Source organism: Sceloporus occidentalis, unplaced genomic scaffold, assembly GCF_023333645.1.
Source record: "Sceloporus occidentalis isolate IW3139 unplaced genomic scaffold, rSceOcc1.0.p SCAF_3, whole genome shotgun sequence".
Lineage (NCBI taxonomy): Eukaryota > Metazoa > Chordata > Lepidosauria > Squamata > Phrynosomatidae > Sceloporus > Sceloporus occidentalis.
The window spans coordinates 216,165,092-216,192,229 of NW_028316983.1; the positions used below are offsets into that span (position 1 = coordinate 216,165,092).

Sequence of the window (27,138 nt, forward strand, 5' to 3'; positions counted from 1 at the left end):
AAAAACTGACAAGATACAGGAAAGCTTTATGCATATTTTCCATAAACTGGTACACAAGTTATTTATGCAAAATGTAGAAACTTCAAGGAAATGGTTTTATCCAAAAATGTTCACAGAGTGAAATTATTCTGGTTACAAAACATGATGGAATAAAACTGCTTAAAATATACCTCTGCAAAGTGTTCTCCACAAAAAGAAAAAAGGAGTCCAAAAAAGGAACCCACAAAACTCATGTACTGATAAAGCCTTAATTGGGACATCAAACAAATTTCTTTTGGGAATTATTTTTCAAATAAAAAACTAGTTAATAAAGGGCTCAGCAATCATTCGCTGTCAGCGTCCTTAAATAGTAATAAAACTCTCAGGTGTCAAAGAGGTTCAAAGTAATACATGTATAAAAGAATAGTTTAACATCCCCCTCCCACAAATATAAAACAATGATTTGCAATCAGTTTCACAGACATCAGTACATTAAATGAAGTATTATAAACATAACCAGACACATATTAAAGCTATGTAGCTATAGAAACAAAACAAAAGTATGCTCTAGACCATGCTGGATTAACCATAACCCTGAAAGCAATTTTCCACCAACTAACAAAAAGTTAAGTAAAAATAAGCTTGGAAAATCAGACACAATAGATTTAACTGTGCCAACCAAGCACAGGATTATAGCCCTTCCTTTCTAGATTTGGCAATTTGCAAATTAATTGGGGGGGGGGGGGGAGGCAAATAGCCATTCGCTGCTGATAAAACCTTCAAGAAAGCTAGAGAGGAGAGAAAGAGAAGAATAAGTAACACAAAATCATAGAGCCAGAAGTATATTTTATTGTTCAAAACAAACTATTTAAGATTGCAGACAAAATAAGATTACATAAATTCAAAATATTTTTGTGCTGGTTCCAACTGCTATGAAGCTTTTTGGGGAATACATAACTCAGGTATATAAATATGCATTTGTAAAGAATGGCGCCGACACTCAAAAGCACAGTTAGGCTTATTCTAGTCCATTCAAACCCACGAAGAAATAACTTGGGTGATCCTTCTGCAAAGTCCCAAAATGTAATATGAAATGTCTTCTTTTAAAATTGTTCACAGATTCCTGAGCCTTAAAAATATTTCTGCCCTTTTCTTGTCATTTACTTAAAGATGGAAAGCCTGTCTTTTCCTAATTTTTGCAAACGCTTAACAAACTTGCAAAGAAGAAAGGGACACATGCAATCTTCACAGCATTTCATTGGTACAAGCCTCAGTGTACCACGCAAAACTTATACATGAAGAGCATCGCTTCATGATCAGAGGAATATGTATTAGGGAGGAATTGTGTTGATTTTTAAAGCTTTTATCAAAAGAAAAACCATAAGGTCTTCCCTATAAAATAAAGGCCACGTGAATTATTAGTACCGTCATATTTTCAGAAATTTAGTTCCTCTTTTTTTCTAATTCTTACAGTGTACTGAACAAAGTGAAGCTGATCTACACCCTTCAAAACTCTTTCTGTAACTAACTAGAACTAGGCTTGAAACAGAAGAGCCCTTTGTTATTCACAAGGATGGTAAAGACAGGTGCAAGTTTCACCTGCAAGTTCTCCCTCAAACCACTGTCTGCCACAATCTATTAAGTACCCAGTAATTTCCCTTTTACTTTGCATATTACACAGTGTAACTTAAAATGTTATATAAGAGCACTTCAGTCCCACAATGTAGGATTTAAACGTATGTGAAAAATTATGAATGGCTCCACAATGTTTCAGTGGCTTACAAATATACATTCAACCAAAGATTTATATACCATATTTTCTTTCACACTCCAACCCCAAATTAAAAAATGAGGGCAAACTCAAATGTTTCCCAAAAGAGCAAAAAAAAATCCCCTCCCACCTTTTTTAAACAGGTCCCCTTTCCCAAGTGCCATGAGGAAATCCTGCAACCTGTCACAGACAGGAAACTGTTTATATAGGGAGAGATCCCTCCTGCACAGGAAGTGCTCATTATTTTGCCTTCCCAGCCTAAAGAGGTGGGGCATTTTCTATGCTAGATGTCCCCGATGTTAATGAGAGAACATATTCCTTTTCTGGAAATATATTGAAAGCTAAGCACATTCAACAGTAATGCACGTGAATTTGCATACTTTACACTTGCTCATTTGTTTTTTAAGTTCTACTGTATATTATTAGTCAGCCTTATAAATAATACTAAGCAAAAAAGAAATTGCTTTGAAGGTATTTTTATCTGTCTGTAGAAACAAACACCAAAAAAAACCTTTAAAAAAACCCCTAAAGTGCAAACTACAGGCCATGACAAGTATAATAATGACAAAAGGTGCAGCCAGACTTGGATCTACATTTAAAGTTACTTAGCCACTTACTGATCCTTACAAAAAGTCATCCATTTTGCAATTTAAAAACTGCAAGTGTGGTAGGTGCCACAGCATATCCTCCAGCTGTTTGTGATTAAGTCTTGCTGAGAAGTCAAGAAAAAAATGTCTAGGCAATAGGTTAGGCTTCCAGATTCATGAAACCTTAAAGTAATACTTCAGAAGAGGCAGGAAGTCATACAATGTTGATTCCGCTTCCAGAAAAGGCAAACGTCCTTTTGTTGCAAAATGTTGAATTGCTGTTACTTGGATGACTGCTTTTAACAAGCGATGTCTTCATCTCCATTTCACATGCAACTATGGCTGCACTGAGTTCCACTTGAGCCCGGTGGACAACATAAAACATGAGGCCTATGCTTATTAGAACCTGTGAACAAAACAGAAGACATAGTGCTTGTTAACATTTTCAAGAGTAATAACGGCAAAGAAGATATATAATGTTCCGAAAAACGAACCAGCTTTTTTAAACACAGTCTGAATGACTCTAGGTTCTGCACGTCCTAATAAAAACGTGTGAAACTGCACCCAGTTAAGAAAATGAGCGGGCATTCCTAACAATATTGTTTTAAATCACACCTCTGTCACACAATTAAAAAAAAAAGAAATGAAGAAAAGGGAGAGGTCTTGTAGCAACTTTAATAGCAAGGTCGTTTTCACACTGCACCCTAACTTTACTTTAGAAGCAGTTCTTTCATTCCTGTTACACTACAGAGATTAAAATCCTACATTTCATATTCTCCCTTTGATATTGGTAGAACAGTGATCAGGGCCCTGGTGGTTTTCAAACCCTTTGCCATATTTGGTTGCAGTCCACTGAAGTGTGGTGCCACAGTAATTTTATATCTTTATCTATATATAGATATATATTGCTAGACGCGCACACTTCAGTAATGCCCATTTCAATTACCAGAATCCTTGCTCCCATTTCAGTGGCCTCTTTTTTACAGTTAATGCTAGGAAAGTACATTTCTGCCAGTACACTCTCCCCTCAATTTGGAACAGAATACATGAAATGTAGGTAAATTTTCCACTTGGCTTCTTCAATACTGCCAGGTACAGTGGATCTCTGCTACCCTCCATTTCCCTCCTTTTCCACTGTAATGTCAAGAAGATACAGTTCAGGCATTCTATTGGGAGGGTACAATTATGCTATAATTCTAAAAGAAAAACAGAGCCTGCAAAATTTCAGGGTATGCATAATTGCCAGCCAGCTTTTGAACGTTGTTCAAATATAATGCTCTTTTGGTACCTTAGCCATTTGTGCTGCTTTCAAGGGAAGCATTACTGGGAGTAGGGAAAGGTTAGTGTCAGATGTGTGTTTTCATGGACAGTGTACCCCCAAACAACAGAGCAGTTCCATGACTGCAATTATTAATGGATTATTTTGGGGAGGGGAAACCCCAAGAAAATATTTTTAAAATGGAAGTACAATGATGTCATGTGTAATGCACCCCTCAGATTGATGACATCCAATCATTATTTCACTGTAAACCTGAATGTGAAAAAGCCCTAACTGACTTACTTTAGAATGTGCCTTTCTGGTTTACAATCCACTTCCAATGAAATAATATGCACTAAGAAAGTAAAACTAATACAAGAAAGCTCATGTTAAAATATAAGAGGCCCAAACTCCCTTTTTCTCTCCTTTTTTTTTTTTATAAAATACTGATATGGACTAATGCAGCTATCTCTTTAAAACCGCTGCCATGAACTAAGTAGTCTCATGCAAAACAATGCACATGGAGATACACAAATAAACTCACAATGGATGTAAGCAGAGATAAAAAATACAGGCTTATCTCACAGGTTTGTATAAGTCTTATGATAAGTAAGTAGACAGTAAGTTGTAATGCTGTTTTCAACAGGCTTATTTCATACCAAAAATAAAACTTTTTTTCGTGACTATAAAGACTATAAAATTGCTACAACTTTGAGCAGAGAGAAAAGCACATAATAATGCAACAAATTACTATGTACAGTACTTTGTTTCTAATTGTTCACCAATAGAATACCATTGCTTGTGAGTGCCTCTGAAAGGATGTAGCAAATGAAGTACAACTGTGAAACTAATTGTCCTCTAAAATCCCACCAAAAATTATTCAATATTGCTTGCTTCTTCAAAGAGAAAATTGGTCCTGATACCAAATTTAACACTCTTTCATTTAACTCTTCACCTGAGTACAGTCAAGATTTATACAAAAAGCAACTGCTCCCAGGAAAACACCAAAATGGTGAAGTGTAGCAGGATTAACACAACAATGCAATTTTAAAACACACACAAATATACATATGTTGGTTTAAATTGGTTCTGAAGACCCTTCCCAAAGAGAAATAATTTAACACTGTTAACACTAACTGAAAATGGACAGTCTCAAACTTTGGCATAATGTACACACTCTATATTAAAAGGACTGTCAAGTCTTCTCCATCAGCAGTGCAAGTATCTAAACAAGTTCATTATTCAGAGATGACAGTGACTCAGATGACATAATTTCTTTGTGTTTGATGGAAACAAGAAGGAGGGTCTTCTCATCAGTTGCTTCCAGGCTTTAGAACGCCCCTCCCCAGGGAAGCTAGCAAGTGAAAACTATTTTATTCTGGAAGTCATTTAGGAATTGATTGCAGTGGGCTTACAATGGCGCAATGTTTTCTTGATTTTCATCTTCTGTCTCTTATTGGGACATAAATGACAATGCTCATAATGATTTCTAACTTACTTCTAGTGATGTTACCATTTCATCAGATTAGTCAGTATAAATAGCAGCTTCATTTATATACCGCTTAATAACACCTAAGCAGTCTCTAAGTGGTAAGCTAACTGCCCCCCCCCCCCCCCCAACAAGCCGGGTACTCATTTTAGCAACCTTGGAAGGATGCAAGCCTGAGTCGAGCCTGAGCCTTTGGCTAGTATTGAACTCGCAACCTTCTGGTTTGTGAGGGAATAGCTGTAGTACAGGCATTTAACCACTGCGCCACCAGGGGCTCCTGGTGGCGCAAGACTAACTAGTTCTTACAAAACTAACTAGTTTTTACAAAAGGGAAATTGTTTATGATATACCACCATTTGTTTCCAGTGCAAATATGTGAATATCTCAGAACTTTCTTAAAGCAGAAATTTCCTCTCGTTATTGTCCAGCCTACTGAAAAGCTCCCTACTCTTTAGCCAACCACACTTAGCTTAGAGTAGTTGTTCCCAACCTGTACTCCGAGGAACCCTTAGGGCTCCGCATGTACTTCCCAGATGTTCTGTGGGTGCTCCAGGAAAATGAAAGAAATAAAAATGGAATGAAAGTCAAGAAACAAAAAGTAACACCACTCCTAAACATCATTAACTTGTAAGATATAGGGTAGGCCTTTTAGGGGTTTCACCATAGAAACTGATTCTAAAAAGGGCTCCACGAGTCACAAAGTTTGGGAACCCCTGGCCTAGAGAACTGCTTCCAACAATAAAAAATAGCATTGAAATCCCTTTTGCTATTGGAACAGTCTCATGAATAGAACAGGTATGACTCTAACCAACTCCCTCCTCCATATGCAACACCTGTACTCCTTGAAAATCTGGTCTACAGTTTTGGGGGACCTTCTACCCTCAGTAAAAGAAAAGGGAGAATTAGCCAAAAAATGCTTCTCACTCCTTCAGCCACTACCATCTTCTAGTAGAGAGGCAGGCAACTTGTGCCTTCCAGACATTGCTGGACAACAATTTCTGTTAGGCCTATGTGTGGTGAATACATTGTGTGAGTTGAAATCCAATAACAATCTCATCACAGGTTATGCATTACTGCTCCCCTGGAGCGAAACCCTTCTGTTTTTATCACTTAAAAATCCAAAATAATATGTTTACTGATATGTTGAGCAAACGGTTGGATTTTCCATTTAAACACAGTAATGTTCTAGAAGTCTATCAAAGTAAATCACTCAATGAGGCCTAGCCAAAAACGTTACCTGTAAACTAAAAATGAAGTACCCACTAACACTTTGTTCTGCAATAACATCCTCCATAGTGCGCAAGGTGGTGCCCAAGTAGGAGTTTAAGAGCTGAGTTGGAAGCAATCCAATGGAAGAAGCCATCAGGTAATTTGGTAGAGAAAGATCTGTGATCTAAAAAAAGAAATAAAAAAGAATGCATTAAAAGTGACCAATAATGACATATGCTGATTTGTTTCTTGTCCTAAAGAAATCTCAAAGGAGGTAAGCAGCATAACATACATATGAAAAATACGAGAAGGCATGCCAAAATCAGTGAATGGTGCATCAAAAATAACCTATGGTTCCCTATATATCTCCCTACACAACAGCATATCTATATTCACAATATATATTCACCATTATTTCAAGTTCTGGCTATAGTAAAAAATTTGAACCACCTACAGGGAGAAGTTAATGGAACAGGAATTTGTGAAGACTCTCTTTGAGATTGACCTAATTAGGATTTTATTTTTATTCAAAAAGTACATTTCTTGTATGTGGCTTGGATTATGTCTAAACTGAAATTCAGCTGACATATATAAAGTTTTCTGTGTCCCAATTATTTTACAACTAAACTTATTTATTCAGAAAACATACTGTGCTTAGCTAATTTAAATTTTAAACTCTAATAACTGTGCCTTCATCTAGCAGTCTTAATTGCTGTTGAAATGAACAAATCCTACTGAAACAGTTACACTGGCTTAATGTATGTCAAGATCCAGCTCATAAATGCAGTTGACATATGTTAGATTTTCCAATATACTACATTCCAAGAGCTCAGAGTAGATAGTAAAATACTGTCAGTACACATTTAAGTAAAATTTCCTGTAAAGGCCTAACCTGGCCAAAACAAAACCTTAATGGTATTTTCTGAAAATGTACAGGTTAAGACAGTTGTGAATTCTAAGGGAGAGTAGTTCCACGGGTTTCTCATCAGTCAGCCAAGTGGACTGTCTACAAAGGCACGGAACATAAATGGTCTTCATGAGATCTCAGTGGAAAGTAAATAAATAACTGATAAAGTTATGTACATGCATATCATTACAATATCTACTTAAGAAATGCATTTTAATTCCAACAATATGTCAAAGACAACAAGAGTAAGACAAGCAATCAAAGACAAGCAAACAATCTTTTGTTTCAGTAGGCCCTAAGATGATAAAAACAGTGTTCATATTTGAACATCTGTTAGTTAAATTTTATTTTGAAATATGAAATCCTTGACAATATCTATGAAACCAGGGAAATCCCTTGAGAAGATATTTTTGCATATTTTAATTGGCTTAAATATTTCAAAAATGGTTTATAAATATTAAAATCCACACTGAGAAAGTTTAATGAGTTCTACAAGCATCTGGGTTTACTATACAATATACATAGAAAAGTGCAGAGTGCCAAGTAAACAAGCAGCAGCTGAACAGGAATGATTAAGGAATATTGCCAAAGGCAGCAAAAGATGGGATTCTAAGGGATTCAACAATGACAGTAGGCTCTCAGCTGAATATGATTTCAATATGAATGAGACCTAGGATCATTCAACTTCCCCTCTGTGTCAGAACTGCCAACTGCAAACACCCTGAAATAACCATTAGTGCTCCTATGTAAAACCAACCAGCCAAAATGTGTGTCAAATGCTTTTTGCATTCTGGGCAGGATGTTGCCTTCATGAAAAATGCATTTCCACCCAATGCATTTATGACAATTGAACAGTTAGCTCTTCTAGAGCCTTTTCACATTACACAGCTAAAGTACTATGATTCCTCTTTGGAGAGCCAGTCTGGTGTAATGGTTTGAATGCTGGGCTAGGGTCCAGCGAGACAAGGATTCAAATCCCTGCTCAACCATGGAAACTCAGTAGGTGGTCCTTGGCAAGTCATACTCTCTGTCTCAGAAGAAGGCAACAGCCAATCCTCTCTGAATAAGGACTGCCAAGAAAACCCCACAATATGTTTACCTTAGGCCAGCCATAAGTTGGAAATGATCTGAGGGAACACAAGAAAAACATATGATATAAGATACGTCAATATCGCTTTTTCTTCTATTACGTTCCTTTTGCCTTATTCTTTAATTGGCCCTGAACAGCCTGTGGAATCAAGGGGTTTATATTTTGGTGAGGCACTAGAGCAATCAGGCTGAGAATTCTGAATAATAAATTGCAAATCCCAAGATTTCACATAATAAAATAATGGCTGTTAAAGTGGAATCATAGCACTATAACTGTATATAGCATTAGCTAAAAACATTTTTGTTAACTGTACAGTTCAAGAAGGGGTTATAATTTCAATTCCATTTACAGTATGTACAGTTTAGTGTGGAATCCCTCAGACTCCCCAGTGTTGTATTTTGTTTCTAAACAGAACAGTCTCTTCATGAGCCTATAAATAAGTTAAGAAATGTCTGTCTTCAAGTTGTCTGAGTTTTATTCATAAGAAAAAACCCTCCACATTAGTCATTACTGTTTGCCAACCTCATACAGTCCAAAGTCATATACCCTCTTCCAACTTTCTTTTAAAGTACCTTCCCCAACATCATGCTCTGGCTTTCTGTCCTAATTTCTATATGAATAAAATTATACTGTTTCATAATAAAGGACAGCAGTTGAGCAGAATTCATGAAAGCAACTACAGACTCTTGAGCAAGTGCAGTAGTGTTGGAAAGTGATTAGGAAAACCTAAATTCAAAGTATTCATAATCATAAAAAGTCAGTGTGCAAACTTGGAGCAGTTGTGGAATAATTAAGATAAAAACGGAATAGTTTTTTCCAAACATCCTTAGTACACAAAACAGATTTGTGGGACAAAAAAGAAAAGCCAGGTACAGTCAAGCCCTCCTATCCATGGATTCTGCATCCACAGATTGTACCACTGACTCCTTGCAAATATGTATTTTTTAAATTCCAAAAAGCAAACCTTAATTTTGCCATTTTCTATAAGGCACACCATTTTGCTACATCCTTGCATATAATGGGACTTGAGCACCCATGGATTTTGATATCCATAGGAGGGTGTGTGTGCCTGGAACCAAACCCCAATGGATAGCAAGGGCTACTGTATATGTAAATATAACAGTGAGCATTCACTATTTGAACTTTATAAGTTACATGGAGTTACTGAAGATAAGATTTTACTCATTAGGGCAAAATAAAATACTAATCATACCATAGGCCTGGAACATTACAGTTTGCTACCACTGCTGTTTGTCTCTGAAAAGAACCTAGCAATGCAAGCTTAATGACTAGATTGCAAGTGGTCTTTTATTTTCCAATTTACCTCTCCAATGGAAATGAGAACTCTGTCATTTCAAAAATATGTTCCTAAGCCAGCCAACTGAACACACAAAAAACTGTTTCCAAAAGTCGAATTCAGTGTATTTCCCTTCAGAAAGCTTCGAAACGTATATACAACCAAAGGAATTAAGTATTTTAATATAATATTACAAAGGAATTGAACATAATCTGTGAAGGACAACAGCTCAAAACTGTGTGAGTTATTTTACTACAACACCTACAGTCACTTCAACTTAATTTGTACCCAAGTAAGAAGCACTGAAACATGGCATGTAGATAAATAAGGGACTTCTCCAAGTAGCAGGGATAAGTTTTTATACAACTTAAAGAAGTTTATTAATTACAGTAACTTCAAACTGAGATGGCAGGAATAAGAACATGAGGATATGAGAACCAGGAATTCAACCTGAATGAAATATTTTATTGACAAGCATGTCATTGAGCATACTAGAGCTGCACACCCAAAAGGCACTCACTATCTAATAACTTTTGTAATTCTATTGAAATCTGGGACACTGTGGAGGTTTACACATGGCAGACCTAATTTACTGAGTAGGTCTACAAGGATACAACGCTCTACCTTTTAAATATTAAATCAGAAACTAGATATGCTAAGTAAGCCATTCATTACACTTGATCATACTTGGAAACAATCACAAGGATTAGATGAACACTTCTTAATGGTAAACTGTTCAGTTTGAAATGTTCCCAAGCTAACGGCAAGATGCTATCTGCACAGATCACGGTCTTTATTTCAGCTTTAATCCAGAAATGGCTCAGAAATAAATAATACAAGGCAGGGAAGAGATATATATATAGCAAACGCATTAGCAAAATGTAGTGAGATTTAATACCATGTTGCCAAAGTTTTGTAAACTCTAAAATTAAACAATATTTTTAAATACTGTAGACATATATTGCACTTGTCAACCAAATTTAAAAGTCAGTTTTACATAGCATGATTAATTTTATATCAGAATACAAAGATCAAAAAGAAAACAAGCAACAAATGCTCACACAATGGGGAAGATTTCTAGAAGGCCACATTCTAATTATGTAGGGAGTATCACTGTAGTTGTAAAATCTGCCCCAGGCACACAAACATTATGAGTCTTTAGACATTCAAACAAGTATGTGCAAAATGAGGGCAGCGCCTACAGCCACAACGCAGCCTCCTTTTATATTCATGGTGTACATGGTTATAATACGTATGAAGGGATTAATTTTCCAATACTATTTCTTTCATATCTCCTTGACTTCTTTTAGGATTATACTGCATTTATTGGTGGGAATTTTATTGAAGAAAGCACATTTTAAATTGAAATAGGGATTTTAGAAGGTAATGAAGACAATGCTGGGGAGAAATCTAATTGGAACACCAGCCTCCAATCTCTAAGAGCTGAGGACTTCTTCTTAGCCTAGAAGACACCCAATTCTAACCTCAGCAGTTCAAAAGACACGGAAAATAATCAATATCTGCATGCTAGCTAATAGTTTTATGTGAAAACAACTGGTAATTTCAACTATATCTGGAGACAACAAGCAAAAGAGTGACTCACTAAGCAGAAAACTACAGATTCTGCATGGAGGAAGAAAACATCTTTGGCTAAGAGCAAGAGGACAGTGGTCTTTCTATTAATAGTTACCTTTTTCTTTACTTCACACTCTGCTTTGTAATCTGGGCTGACTGACTGAAACATTTGTTTTGAATCTTTTTAGTGTTTTTAAATATATATAACCTTTCTGAACAAGGAAATGTCTTAACTCGTTACATTAAGAATTAAAACATTATTGGCCACTAACCAGAGCATTCCTCAGAAAGAACATAATCAGACATCTTTATCCATGCCTTTATCACTACAGAATTATGAAACATGAGTCTGCCGGCTAGTCTACACATAAGTGCATTATGCTAATTTCTCTGAATCGCATGTAGTCTACTGCAGTCTATTTGATTCGAACAAGGAGTATTGTCATTGTTTAGACAGGCCCAAGGATATAAAGCAAGGATATCACTACTTGATGGCTTAGGCTACAAACCTAAGCATTTCTATTTAGAAGCAAACTCATGAGAAATATAATCATACTTCTGTGTAAAAATGCATAGGATCAAAGCTGTGACAAGCTGTAACAACATAACAATTTTGAAAATTTGCTAGAAACAAGAGACACTAGTTTCTCTTCTCTATGAAAAATAAATTCCCAGAGTCTGCTGGGTAGCATCATAGATATTCACATTTATCAGAAATCAAAAGCTTAAGAAAGTGAAGTTAAGATCCCTGGGACTACACCCAATTACAGGCTTCAGGATATTTGTTTTAAACTTTAATGGGTACAAAAATGTTTTAAACAGAAAAGTTTACAGTGCCTTTTCAATATCTTGTTGAGTTAGAGACCGGGAACAGAATGGATTTCATTGGCATTGTTGACACTCAGTGGACACAAGATACTTCACACTCTGTGTGTGCGTGTGCGTGTGCGTACGTACATGCATGCCTTCAAGTCACCTGTCCATATGGTGACTCCATCAATTTCAAAGTGTTTTCTTAGGTTAGGAATACTCAGAGGTGGTTTTTCCAGTTCCTTCCTCTGAAATACAGACTACAGCACCTGGTTTTGCTGGCAGCCTCTCTCTCATCCAAATACTAAACAGAGCTGACCCTGCTTAGCTTCCAGGATCAGACAGGATGTGGTGCCTTCGGGGTTTTTGGCTAAAGATACAAAGTATTTTTATTGTAGCAGAGAAGTTAAGTAAACAACTGCTGGTTGTACAAGTATTTGCTTCTCTGAGTCAATATTTGGTAGAAAACCTTTGGCAACAATTTCAGCTTCAAGTTTTCTTGGGCCTCTATTTTATTTTATTTAGATGGCTTACTGTGTAGAATTAAAACTATCTATCAGGTTTGTGCATCTGGATTCTGTGATTTCACCCATTCTTTGTGGCAAAATTCTGACTCTGCAAGGTTGGATGAAGATTGCTGGCAAAAAGCATCCTTAAAGTCTTGCCACAAAGCCTCACTCTGACTGCTTTAACTGGGCCATTGTAAGACATTCAAGTTAGATTACAAGTGTTACTTGGTTGTGAGTTATGGCTTGTCTTGCTGGAAGATGAACCTCTACTCCAGTTCCAGTCCTTTGCAGATGGAAACAACTATTCCTCCTGTATTTGGTTAAATCCACCTTGTCCTCAATCCTAACCAGTTCCCCAGTGCCTGCAGAACAAACAATATTTCCACAAGATGATACTGCCCCCACCATGCTTCATGTGGAGCAGGTGCTCTCAGGGCAATAAGTATTAAAGTATTACCTTTGAACTACATGTGGCATTTTGATGCAAGGCCAATAAAATTCAATTTTGGTCTCATCAGACCAGACACATTTGCCCATATATTGTCAGTGTGTCCCATATCTATTTTGGCAACTTCAAAAGGACTTTGCTGTGGTTTTGTTTCTACAATGGCTTTGCTCTTGTGACTCTTCCGTAAAGCCTGCTTTGTGGAACATCTAGTTGGAAAGCTTTTCCCAGCTCACTGCAGATCAATCCAGATCCTTCTCTAGGCAGTGCTGTGCACATACAGTTGTCCCTACATATTCGCTAGGGTTAAGGGAACAAGATCCCTGTGAATATGGAAAAACCGCAAATAACAAAAACACCATGTTTTTCTCTGAGAGGACACCTCTCTAGGAATCTCTAGGTCTTCCAGTGCAACTCTGTGGTCAATGTCCAACATACACTGACCATAGAATGGCACTGGAGTAGCTACAAATGGTCTTTCAGTGCAACTTTTAGTTAAAGTTGACCACAGAGTTGCACTGGAGGACCTAGACAGTCCTAAAGAGATCATATTAATGAAATCCGTGAATAATCAAATCCGCAAATATCAAATCCGCAAATATGGAGGGATGACTGTACACTTTAAATTTTATAATGCATGCATCTGAGGAAGTAGGCTCAAGTCAATGAAAGCTTGATCCCAACTTCCATCTTTCAGTTAGTCTCAAAGGTGCTGAAAGATTCCTCTTCATTTAAATTGTATAGTAACACATTTAACAGTGCTCTGGAGGATTTCTAGACTTATACATGAGTGTATACAGTATGATTAATGTGAGCTCATATGGCTGTAATGTAACATAGTGGTTTGAGTGCTGGACTATGACTCTGGAGACCAAGGTTCGATTCCCAGCTTGATCATGGAAACCCATTGGTTGACACAGGGCAGGTCACACTCTCACAGCCTCAGGGGAAGGCAATAGCAAACCTCCTCTGAACAAATCTTGCCAAGAAGACCCAATTATATGTTCACCTTATGGTTATCTAAGTCAGAAATTACTTGAAGGCACACAACAGCAACAACAACAACAACACTCTATTCAACCACTTTTGGAGGCAATGGCTGCACCAGGATTGGTTTAGGCATGTCACAGCAAAGGGAATAAATATTGTGGCAGCCAAGAAGCACCAGATTATTTTTGATTCTTTATCTGCTGCAACAATATTTGGTACCCTCACAGTATTGACCATCTTGCATGCGTCAGGTTGTTACACTTACCAGGTAAATCCTTTTGAATTCCACACTGTAGTACAACAAAATGTTGAAAAGTCAAAGGGGGGGGGGGGTGTCACTACCTCTATAAGGCACTGTATCTCACTCTGATTTTTGAAAAAGCATTTTTTTAAAAAGACTTTTATCTCCCTCCATCTTGTCTCCTTTATTAAGTTTAGATTACACATCTTGGAGTTGGAAAAAAGGAATTTTACCTCTTTTCCCTACTTTTCAGAACAAAGGACCTGGGACCTCCCACTATACAAATATAGCACTATACAGTCATCCCTCCCCATTTGCGGACTTCCCATTCACGGTTTTACATTTCCACGGACAGCAAGCCAGGAAGGATAAAATGGTGCGTGTGCAAGGCTGCACACCACTATTATACTCAATGGGGCTTGAATATCCACATTTTTTCTATTTCGCAGGGGGTCCAGAACAGATCCCCCGCGAACAGAGAAGGATGACTCTATATCACTAAAACAGCCACGGCAGTATCATATGAAATCCCAGGGCTTGCAGTTTGGATATGCACTAGATCCCTCTGACTGAAAATTCTAAATATCCTCTCCTAAACAGCTAATCTCTGGATTTTATAAATTACTGTAGTAACTGACCTAGAATATAGCAGGTATGGTATAATGGTCTGAGTGTTAGACTAGCACTATGGGAAAACAAGATTCAAATCCTCATTCAGCCAAAGAAATCCATTTTGGATGAATCACACTCTCTGAGCCTTCAAGGAGGGGTGTAGTAAACCCACTCCAAATAAATCTTGCCAAAAAGGACTCGCATTACAGATTTGCCTTAGGGTAGCCATAAGTCAGAAAAAGTTTGAAGGCACACAACAACAACATAGTGTAATAACTGTATAGTGTAAATGGGCCCTTGGACAGAAATTGAAGAAGTTTGTTGTTGTTAACAGCCCTCAAGTCAGCCCTTACTCATGGTGACCCTGTGGATGAGACATCTCCAAGCTCCCATGTCCTCCACTGCTCAGGTCCTGTAGATTCAGGCCCATGGCCTTCCTGACTGAGTCTATCCATTTTGCATACAGTCTTCCTCTCTTTCTACTGCCTTCTACCTTCTCTAGTATCATTGTCTTTTCTAATGAGTCATGCCTTCTCATGATGTGGCAAAATAAGATGGCCTCAGTTTGTCATCTTGGCTACCAGGGAGAGTTCCCGATTAATCTGTTCAAGGACCATCTGTTTGTCTTTTCGGCTGTCCACAGTATCCACAGTACTCTTCTCTAGCATTGTATCTGAACTGAGTTGATTTTCTTTTCATTGGTTTTTCTCACTGTCTAGCCTTCACATCCATATGCAGTTGTGGGAAATACAATGGGTTGGACGATTCTAACTTCAGTGCTCAGTTGTATATCTTTATACTTTAGGATCTTATAAAGTTACTACTGACTTACAATATATAGTGGGTCTGCTGTAACAGCAGGCTAGAATTTTCTGCAAATATGAGTGTTTGCCCTGCCCCATCAACTATAATGGGGCTTGAGAATGCATATGTGCTTAAGTGCACTGATAAGCAGTATAGAAATGTACTTGCTATTATGCTGCTGTTTTTACCATGTGCTTTCAAGTCGTTTTCATCTTATGGCAATACTAAGGCGAGCCTACCCCAGAGTTTGCTTGGCAAGAGAGAGGGTTTGCCTTTGCCTTTTTCTGTGGCTGAAAGAGTGTGACTTGCTCAAGGTCACTCTTATTGGTAAACCGGAAAAAAACATTCTTTGGTATTCGTAGTTTGTGTGCACAAAAAATAAGGGGAAGAAAAAAGGAATGTACTATTGTATCTCAAAGACAGAAAATATTTTTCAAGCTGCCTTATCTGACTTGGCATGTGAGCTTTCAGCCAAATCACAATGTCTCATACTATCTGTGTCACAAATGTGTTAGACAGTGGAAGAGTCAAAGAATGTCTTTCCCACTGGAGTTATTTTTACTGGTTTCTAGTGAAATGTTTGCAGCTAGGAACAGTAGCTTCCAAAAATGCTTCAAATTCATTGCTTCTCAGTATGAAGCGCAAAATTAAGTAAGTAAATAAATAAAAATGCTCAAGGACACAACAGTACAGTTAGTTACTTTCCGGACTTTTTGTCTTCTCCTGGGCCATGTACTTAGCACAGTTGAAAAACATCAATGGCTTTTTAAAACGAAAAAAGAAAAGGAGTTTTAATTTTTAAAAAATTAAGTTGTGTTTCAATTATGTCTCAAAAAACAGCATTGCTTACCATGGAATCTACATTTAATGGAAATTGATAAAACCCAATCCTGTTCAGGTATATTCAGAAGGATGCCCAATTGATCTGGAAACCTTGCCCTATGAGGAACGACTCAGGGAGCTGGGGATGTTTAGCCTGGACAAGAGAAGGTTAAGAGGTGATATGATAGCCCTGTTTAAATATTTGAAAGGATGTCATATTGAGGAGGGAGCAAGCTTGTTTTCTGCTGCTCCAGAGAACAGGACCCGGAACAATGGATACAAGCTACAAGAAAAGAGATTCCACCTCAACATTAGGAAGAACTTCCTGACAGTAAGGGCTGTTCGACAGTGGAACACACTCTCTCAGAGTGTAGTGGAGTCTCCTTCCTTGGAGGTCTTTAAGCAGAGGCTAGATGGCCATCTATTGGGGATGCTTTGATTGGATTTCCTGCATGGCAGGGGGTTGGACTGGATGACCTGTGCGTTCTCTTCCAATTCTATGATTTCAATGATGATTATACACCAATGAACAGGTATAATAGTCTCAAACTGCATCTTTGTCCCTTTTACCACAGACTGAATCCCTGTATTTTGTTTGTTTTTTTGGTAAAAAGAAGCAATGAGACACTTCTAACTTTTGAGATCAAGCATTACAATAAAACCCAGTAAGTCACCTCCTACTGCATCCAGAACTGTCATTACAGATACTAGTCTACAGGAAACACCATCCTTGATCTTACCAGAAACATCCACTGCTTTTTATGCTATCTAACCACATGGCTTCTGTAAGTGATGCAGCTTTCAAGTACTGGAAATCTGTAACTCTACATTCCAAATCAATCTGTGTTTGACTGTATGCAGGTACAGTGAGCCATCCGTACTTACTGGCGTTAGGGGCAAAGCACTCCCATGAAAGTGGAAAAACTGCAAATAAAATATCATTATTTTGTTTACCTAAGGAAACACTGCTCTAGGAATCTGTAGGTCCTCCAATGTAAATCTATGGTCAACATTTGACAGAAGAAGTTGACCAAAGAATCATGCTGGAGGACCTACAAATCCCTTGAGAAGTGCTTTCTCTAGGAATTTCTAAGTCCTCCAGTGCATCTTTGTGGTCAACATCTGGCAGAGTTGCACAGGAGAACCTAGAAATTCCTAAAGAGAACATACTAATCAAATCTGCAAATAATCAAAGCCAGAAATGAAGAGGGATTAACTGAACACTGTTAATTATGTTCAGTTACTGCCACCACATTCTGCAGTGTTCTTCGTATGTGCAAAGTAATCTTTTATATGTTTGTTCTGAAGCAAGTCTCGCTGCTTTTGCTGAGATTTATTCCCTTGTACATGTGCATATGACTGCAGCCTTGCCCTGAAACGTACTTGTATTTGAGAATTAGACCAACTGAATACAGTGGGATTTAATTCTTAAAGCAAGGAGTTATACTGCTAGGCTTCCTGTGTAATCTCACTTAGCATTTTCTACGTCTGTACAGAGAAAGAACAATAAAAATCAATTAGTTTCATAATTGCACATTTCCCCTCCAGCAGATATAGTTCGGCATTACTCTTACAAGCTGCATGATAAATAAAAGCAAAACATAGCTGTAACTAATGTAAATGCTACAATTAGTTGCAAACCAACATTTTAAATTGTATGAATACTTTTTCAGGGAGGTTGTAAATTATTTTTTAAAGGAACATTGACTTCATAATGGTGTGAACATGCCTTTTTTATGGTGATTTAAGACAATTCATTCTGGCTCTTGTGGATATAAACGTAGCAGCGTACACAATGTTTTCTCCTATACTGAGATTTCTCTCTGTGAAAGAAAGAAAAAAAATCTTCAGCAGCATTCTACATGGAGACTAGCACACTGCACTGCAGAATAATGCTTTAGAAATAGTCTAAAGGCAACAAAGCAAAGGTCTAAATTCTAAGTGCTTAACAGGTCTGCCTCTCACAGCTATGACACTAGTTTATGGCTGCAATTCTAAACACAGTTACCAGGGATTATGGCCCAGTGAACTTTATGTCCAAGTAAACTAGTTTAACATTCCGTGGCATGAATATCCAATATCTTTCCCCAAAACCAAAACCTCCCAAGTATCTTTATTTCAGTAAATCACTGTTAATTAATTCTGAAAGAAAACCTTTCTTTTATTTAATACTAGCAGTATAAGAAGTAATGGGTCACTCTTTAATTTTTCCCCGTGTTTTCAAGTTAACTGACACCAGCATATAAAACAATAAAATCCCAAGTCGATTTTGGAGCATCAGTTTGGCCAAAAACTATTTTGTGTGGCCAAAAAGACAAACAAATGGATCCTAGAATAGATCAAGCCTAAACTCTCCCCAGAAGACAAGATGATGAAAGTGAGACTGTCACATTCTGGCCGCATCTTGAAAAGGCAGGATTCATTACAGCAGTGCTAGGGAATGTAGAAAATAACAGAAAAAAAGAAAGACCACTAGATTCACTCAGGGATGTCACAGGCCTGAATTCACAGGATCTAAACAGAACAGCAGAACACAGGAGAAGTGGAGATGTCTCATCCACAGGGTCACAATGAGTTGGGGTCGACTTGAGGGTAGGTATTCCATGTATTTTCTGCAATTGTTATATTCTTTTTGAAGCGGTTTCAAAGTATTTTACAAAGAATGTGTACTCCAAAACAAAAAATAAAGAGAAAGATAGGTTTTAAAAATATATGAATTACTACACATGCCAAAAGTAACATTATCACATTGATACTCAAAAGGTAAAAATGCAAAAGATTGAACTACAGAGGTCTAATTGAAGTATATAATGCAAACATTCCTATTCTCAAGCAAATGTCTTCAAACTGCTTTTCCATAATTTTGCTAAAGATGTGATTTAATAATTTCCAAGATGTTCATCCTTTTATATCTTGGAAAATATTGGCATTACAGTACTAGAATTGATTATTATCCCTTAGAAGTAACTCTATTATATTTTTATCCTCTGAGTTCTGCACTCTGCTGCACATGCACCCAGATACACACATTAACTTTCAAATTATTTTTTATAACTTCATTAACCTTTTTGTGAGTGCTTAAAAATGCCAATTGCCAAGAAGATAAAAGCTGCAGTTGTACTAAACACACTGTATGGCTTAAACAATAACAGTCTCATAGCCCTGAGAAAGCCGTTTACCAATAAACAGTTCTCAAGGATGTAAATATTCTAAAGGCACCAGATCCCCTCTGATCTAGAAGATAAGCAGGGTCCATTCTGGTGGTGCTTGGATGGGGGACCACCACAAATATCAGGTGCTGTAGGCAATATTTCAGAGGAAGGACCTAGCAAAGTCATCTCTGATTATTTATGTAAAATTAATGAAGTTGCCATACGTCGACAGGCCACTTGAAGGCACATGCACACAAAAGTCTGGGAGAACATTATCTGTCAACACCAAGATCCTGTTGAGATCAGAGACAACAAAATACTCAGCTGGTATAAGTGCAGAAACTGAAAAAAACTGAAGTAGCCAGACTGGGGGATGGGCATGTAATGGGTTGGGGTGTTACAGACCTCTGGAGAAATTTGCCTAAGATGATTTCTGACAGCTCCTTATGCACGCCACTAAAATACATAACTCTAGCACAAACCTTAAAGTTTCACAACCATAATGCCGCAACAGGACCTTGTCCTGATAAGCATAGGTGTATAAGCCGATTCCTAGAAGATTGCCTTTCTTTCTACATAGTTGGACAATTTAAATGTTCTTCCAGCTCCACAGAAGCCATTTAAGAAGCTGCTGCTATAGGATGACAATCTTAGAGGGCACCACAGAATCAAGATCAATGCAGACTGAAAACTGTGTAACTTCAGCAACACCATTATTAATGCCCAACTTATGAACTCAGGGTGTACTTCTACATCTTTACCATTAAGTAAATCCCACTGAATCCAGTGTTCTTCAAAACTGATCCAAAGAACAGCGAATTCTCAAGACACATTTCTTTGGGTTTTGACACTTGTTGTCCTTTCATTCCACTATTTTTTTGGGGGAGAGGTAGTTTGTATCTATTTCATGGATTTGCTTTAGGACTCTTTAAAAAAAATTAAAAACTGCATCATAGTTTGCTGAGATGATCCTATAGTCTGAAAGACAAATTTCCTTCTCTTTGATTTACATATAATTGTAGTGCTACAGTACATCCATTAAATGGACACTTTTGCAGTGTTAATACTATAACCCCAATGCGAAGGCAGAATTAATATCAGAGAGGAGAAAAACTGACCTTCAAACTACTGCACCACCTAGATAAACAACATCCCAGTTTTAAAAAAAGTTGGAAGAACCCAAGTGTAGACCCAATAAATAACTACAAACAGCACCACAAAACAATGGAACCTGTAGACAGAGGCAATAACAAACAACAAAACCAAGCAAAACACAATGTGCTATATCTTGAGAACTCACCCTTCTATAAACCAATTTGGAAAAGCCCTTGATTTCTCTAAATAAATCTTCAGTTACAAAGCAAGAGTATTATTTCACTGATGTACTATACAGTTGACCCTTGACATTCACGGGAGTTAGGGGCACAAGACCCCCTCAAAAATCAAAATTCACAAATAAGGGGGGGCAAGAGCAGTGAGCACCCTTCTGAAGCCTCAAACAGCTCTAACAAGCTCTCTGAGGCCCTGGAAGGGCAGGAGAGCATGCATTTGCGGCTCCTTCCCTTCCAACTTGGCTTCAGGGAGCTCCAGAAAGTTCTCTAAAGCCTTGCAATGGCAGAAAGAGGGCGTGTTCACTTTCCCCAAACCCTTTCCCAAGGCAGAGAGCAGCTTGAGGAAAGAGGCAGCTTTCCTTCCTGGAAAAGGGTGAGGGATTATTTTCCCCAAATCCCTTCCCAAGGCAGAGAGCTGCTTGCGGAAAGAGGAAACTCTCCATCCTGGAAAGGGGCAGGATTGGCGCTTGCATCCTTCCTCCCTCCTGGGCTTTTTCCCTCCCTGGGCCCAGGAAGGATGAGGAGTGTGTGTACAGTGGCCCTGACCTCGCGAATAATCGAAACTGTGAGTGTCAAAGCTGCAAACCAACATTCCAGATTCCTGACACATTTGTCCCATCTAGAAAAGCCCTCAGGAGCACTTAAAATAAGTTGCCCAATTTTCAGTTCCAACTAATTTTATGTCACTAATGTGCACAAACTAGATATGTGTAGGATGGCACTTTTACAGCTTTTCAACATACCAAAAATGCATCAAAAATGAATCAGCGTTTTAAAACATATGAAATCCCCTCCCCATAGTTTCTTCTTTATTTACTAATGGTTATGGTTTCATTAAGATTTCATGAAACTGAATTTCCCCTCCTCAAATTCTTTGGACAATGGGGAAAGGAAAACACCACAGTTCCTCAAGAAGCTCCCTTAATTTCTGAATGTTCACAAGACAAAAATTTGAGAAGATACCACTATGGTTTCCCAGCAAAATTATAACTCTGCATAACCACCAGTCATTTACATGCAGACACAGGTTTTCAATTAATTCATACAATCAGAATTTGAATATCAAAGGGCCAGACAGAGTTAACTGTAGGATCACTCCTGTGATCTGAAAGCAAAACACAGATGGAGAAATAGTCTGCCAAGAGCCAAAACCAACACAGCACTACCTGCATCTTTCTTATTTCAGAATTAATTAATGCTTCCCTTCAAAGAGACACAGAAATCCAAGGTCACATAAATCCAAAGGAGGAAATTATTCCTGCTTCCCTGAATCTTCATTTCTTTTTAATAAGCAGAAACAAACTTGGGATAGAATCTGATGCAAGAGTCTCCTGAATAAGAACTATACTTTGAAAGCTCCCTGTAAGGAATTCAAAGTTATGTGGGATTTTAAAAACCACCTTTTGGAAAAGCTGTGGGAGAGAGCCAGCAGGAATAACCTTTCAAGTATGTGGCACTCACTGTGTAAGTCCACCTCAACAGCTTATCTGAAGACAACATAAAGCCTGTGATGGTCTTCAGAAGCAGAAAGCCAGAACGAGGGCACAATTACTTAACCTTTTCCCTGCCTATTTCCCCACATGAATAGCAGTCCTATACACCATTTGTCCTAGAAGCAAGCTTCTATTGAGTATTGCTTACTCTCTAGTAAAGGCATTTAGGACTGCAGCCTAAAAAAGTATGCCCAAGTAACAGCGTGGTGTAATAGTTTGAGTGCTGGATTAGGACACTGGGAGGGTTCAAATCCCGGCTCAGCAATGGAAACCCACCAGGTGACCTTGGGCAAGTCATACTCTCTCATCCTCAATAGCAACCCCCCTCTGAACAAGTCTTGCCAAGAAAAACCCATAAAAGCTTTAGGGGTGCCATAACTCAGAAACAACTTGAAGGCACACAACAACAACTTTCCCCTTGCATGCAGTTTTAAAAGAAACATTTCCCCCGAGGTGGGGTGTGTGTGTGTGTGTGTGTGTGCTGCTGAAGCAGAGATCTGGGCAATGGAAAAAGTATCCTCCTTTCCACCTGTGTCTCCATTTTGAAAACCTTTCCGCAATTTAAATACTAGGCAACCATTACATGCATTTTTATGTAGCATCTGGTCCCTATTGATCTTTCCTTTTTAACTAGTTCTCATGTGACATATGCTTCATAACCCACATTTCCATGGTAAACTTTAAAACCACTCCCCTGGAGGGGAGACGGGAGGGGGAAACCCATTCTGAACCAGTCCTTGGGTGGCTCTCACTCTGCATGCCATGGGCTTCAATTATTTACATTGACTGGGTCTCTAATTTTGTGGTTGTGTGCCTTAAAGTCATTCCCATCTTATGGGGACTCTAAGGCAAGCCTATCCTGGAGTTCTCTTGGCATGTTTTCTTCAGAGGGGGGTTTGCCATTGCCTTCCTCTAAGGATGAGAGAGTGTGATTTGCCCAAAGTCACTCAGTGGGTTTCCATGACTGAGTTGGCATTCAAATTCTGGTCCCCCGGTGTCCTAGTCCAAGGCTCAAACCACTACACCAGACTGGCTCTCTATAATCAATAGTTGTCAAATTAACAATCTGTAAACTGCTCTGAGAGCCAGTATGGTGTAGTGACTTGAGCACTGGACTATGACTGGAGATCAGGGTTAGACCCAGCTCAGTCATGTAAACTCACTGTGAAACTTTGGTCAAGTCACACTTTCTCAGCCTCAGAGGATGGTGACAATGGCAAAGCCCCTCTGAAGAAATCTTGCCAAGAAAATCCAGATAGGACCGCTTTAGGATTGCCATAAGTCAGAAAGCACTTAAAGGCACACAGCAACAACAAAGCCGCTCTTGAAAGCATGTGTGGCTGAAGAACAGTGTATAAATACTAATACAATTGAACTGCACCAGGATGAATACAGGACCAATTAAGCACTGCTTCGCACTCTGGACTGCCCTGGCACCACTGCCAAGTGAGCAGACATCCTCCTTTTCTAGGACATGTCCTATATTTCAGCCTTTTGTCCAGGAGGAATTCCAAAATGTCCTCCATTTTGAGCATGACAAGGAAGCATGAATTGGCATTCAGAGGATTGTTTTGAGCGTACATTTTGTAACTGTCATCCATTTTTTTCTTGAATATCCTACATTTTGGTGGTTAGGACATCCGATCGCCCTGCTCTGGCTCTTCATGCCACAATTTCCAATCATTCACATTGCCTGGGTCTATAATTGAGAGCCAGTGTGGCTGGACTGGGAGACCAGGTTTCGAATTCCGACTCGGCCACGGAAACCCACTGGGTGACCTTGAGCAAGCCACACTCTCTCAGCCTCAGGATGGCAATGGCAAATGCCCTCTTAAGAAATCTTGGAAAGAAAACACCATGATAGAGTCACTATAAGTCAGAAACAGCTTGAAGGGACAAAACAACAACAACAAAAGCAGTTAATAGCATATGAAGAAGGCTATGTTTCACATGAGGAAGAGAAAGGTGTATCAGTGGGTTGGTGGCATTCCTGAAAGTGAGAGGCAGTATGGCATAGTGGTTTGAGTGCAGGGTGACCATGCAGCCTCCTTTTCCAGGACCGGTCCTACATTACAACCTTCTGTCTAGGAGGAATTTCACAGCACCCTCCATTTTGAGCTGGCACTCCTTAGGCAGCCTCATAGTAGCCCTGGGGAAGCCACTTACCAATGAACAATTCTCAAAAGACCTAGATACCCTAAAGGCACCAGTTCCCTTCTGATCTTGGAAACTAAGCAAGGTCTGCTGTTAGTACTTGGATAAGGGGCCATGATAAATACCAGGTGGTGTAGGCTCTATTTCAGAGGAAGGAACCGGCAGAACCACCTCTAAGTATTCCTAGCCTAAGAAAACCCTATGAAATTCATGGGGTCACCATATGTCAACAGGTGACTTGAAGGCACAGACACACAAAAGGCTGGGGGAACATTACCTCTCAACACCAAGGCCCTGTTGAGAGCAGAGGAAACATAATGCTCAGTTGGTACAACTGAGGGAAACTGTGAGGAGAACTGAGGCACCCAGAAGGGGAAGAGGAGGGGGGCTTCTGAGAAAGGCCTGCCACTAAAATACACAGCCTCTAGCACAAACCTTAAGGAGGCACCGTAAAGCTGCAACAAGCCCCTGTCCTGAGACACATGAATGTGTGTGTGGGCCAATGACAAAGAAACTAAGAAGCATGGATTTGTGTTTACATTATTGGTTTTAACTGATGGGTCCAAAACACACTGCAGGAATAACCCAGTTCAAGACTATTTTAACTGCCGTTTCAATGCTAGCGAAATCTGAGGACTGTAGTTTTGTGAGAGATTGAGCCTTCTCTGCCAGAGAGAGCTCTGGCGCCACAAGGAACTACAATTCCCAAGATTTCCTAGCAGCACTGAGCCAGGGCAGTTAAAGCGGTCTCGGGGGGGGGGGGGGGTATTTTGAGCCTGATCTTGCAGCGTCCTACCTCCTTCCTGCACCAGAACGCAGGGGCACTGAAGCCCAAAGGCTCCCCAAAGGCCATCCATCCCTCCGGACCCTCCCCGCCCGCCTGCCTGCCTGTTTCCCCGGCGCCACTCACGGAGAAGAGGGCGTTCTGGAGGCCGAAGGGGATCGGGGTGAGCCTGGCCAGGGCCACCACCTTGAGCCCGCCGCCCCCTTCCACCACCCGGATGACGGCGCCCAGCTTCTGGCTGCCCTGGATCCACCGGGCCAGGACCCATCGGGCCAGCAGCCTCTTGCAGGCCAGGTGCGAGACGAAGGTGCCGACGAGGACGCCGAGGACCATCAGGCCCATGCCCAGGACGAAGCCGTAGAGGTAGCCGGCGGCCACGTTGAGCAGGATGTAGCCCCAGCCGCAGGGGAAGGAGACCACGATGAAGCCCACCGTGAAGAGCGCCGCGCCGGCCACGCCGTCCAGGCCCTCGGCCCACAGCATCCAGCCCCGCAGGGAGTGCCGCGCCAGGGCCAGGGAGCCGAAGCAGAGGGCGGCCGCCATGGAGGCGCAGAGGCAGCCCTTGCACCAGCAGCAGCAGCAGCACCGCCACGTCCGCCCTTCGGCGCCGGGCAGCTGCCACAGGAGCAGCTCCACCGCCCGCTCGGGGCCCTGGGGGCGGCCGCCGGGACACACAGGGGACCCCGCCGCTTCGGGCCCTTCGGCGCCCACGCCGCTGTGACGGGAGCCCCGGGACACGAGGGCGGCGGCGGCGTGCTTGGCGGCCCGGGAGAGCAGCTGCACCGCGGCGGCCCCCGAGCTCCACATCGAGCAGAAGCAGCAGCAGCAGCAGGAGGAGGAGGAGGCGGCGGCTGCTGCTTCTAAGGCGGAGGGCGGTGGGAGGAGGCCATGGCGGCGGCGGCGGCGGCTCCTGTCTGGCTCAGCGCTAGTGGCCTTCCTACATTAGGCTGAGGAGCGGAGACCTCGGTGGGAGGACAGGCCCAGGCCTCAGGGCGGGAGAACAGCAGCAGCAGAAGGAGAAGGAGACACCGCCGCCCCGGCAGAGCAGCCCCATTCCTCAGCTCAGCTCCCTCTCTCCCTCCCGCCAAGGCCCCGGTTTGTGTGTGGGAGGCTGGCTAAGCAGGGCCGCCCCTGGCAGAGGCCGAAGGGGAGGAGCTAGAAAGGGGCGGGGCGACGGCCCCTCTGGAGGCTAACGGTTTTCCTCTTCCTCAGTCGCTGCTTCTCTTTCAATAGGTCTATATCCTTCTGACAGGAAAACGGGGTTTCCCGCTCCTCCTCGCCCGCGCAGCCCTCACGGCGGCCGGGTCTTTCCACTCCCCCAGAAGTGGTTGTTATTGTTATTACGTTTGTAATAAAATAATAATAATAATAATAATTACTGTATTATTCTGTGAAAAAGCGGAATACAAATTATTATTATTATTATTATTATTACTACTCTTTATATCCCACCTCTCCCCTCGGATGGCAGGAAATACAATAGAGTCGCCATGTAAATGCAGTACAATAATAAAACGCAGTACACAAATAATACACAACGAGGCAGTGATGCACAATAAATTATATACAGCACAACAGATAACACTATTGATAAATAATAAGACATTAATAATTAATTAATAAAAGGTACTAATAATTATAATTATATAATACATAACACTGTACAATAAATAATACACAATAATACAACAATAAAATCCAATACACAAATAAAATACGATACCACTCTTAAAAAATTCATACAATATAAATAAAACACCTCTCTGCTACATATATAACATTTTAAAAAAACCAGATAAAAGCTTGCCTACGTTTATGAGGAGGGGAAA

The 27,138-nt window shown here is 40.0% G+C and overlaps 1 protein-coding gene across 3 annotated transcripts; it reads right to left on the reverse strand.

Annotated features, from left to right (window-relative positions):
* Positions 1-52: 52 nt before the first annotated feature.
* Positions 53-26,410, reverse strand: TMEM64 (transmembrane protein 64). Of its 3 annotated transcripts, XM_089517595.1 has the most exons (4): positions 25,436-26,410; positions 6,322-6,477; positions 3,899-3,964; positions 2,657-2,743 (listed from the first exon to the last, which is right to left on the reverse strand). In XM_089517595.1, exons 1-3 carry the CDS (start codon positions 26,114-26,116, stop codon positions 3,920-3,922), a joined length of 882 nt encoding a protein of 293 aa, XP_089373721.1. In that variant the 5' UTR covers positions 26,117-26,410; the 3' UTR covers positions 2,657-2,743; positions 3,899-3,919. The 3 variants fall into 3 exon arrangements, with proteins under 3 accessions (XP_089373719.1, XP_089373720.1, XP_089373721.1); XM_089517593.1 differs by lacking the exon at positions 3,899-3,964 and having other exon boundaries at positions 53-2,743; XM_089517594.1 differs by lacking the exon at positions 3,899-3,964 and having other exon boundaries at positions 2,577-2,743; positions 6,348-6,477.
* Between the last annotated feature and the right edge of the window lie 728 nt (positions 26,411-27,138).

Coding starts and splice junctions, on each gene's coding strand:
- TMEM64 (XM_089517593.1), bottom strand. CDS start 26,116: ATGTGGAGCTCGGGGGCCGCCGCGGTGCAGCTGCTCTCCCGGGCCGCC. Junction 6,478..25,435: donor TCCAGAACGCCCTCTTCTCC/GTGAGTGGCGCC, acceptor TTCTTTTTTTAG/ATCACAGATCTTTCTCTACC. Junction 2,744..6,321: donor ACTTCATTTTTAGTTTACAG/GTAACGTTTTTG, acceptor TTTTGTTCACAG/GTTCTAATAAGCATAGGCCT.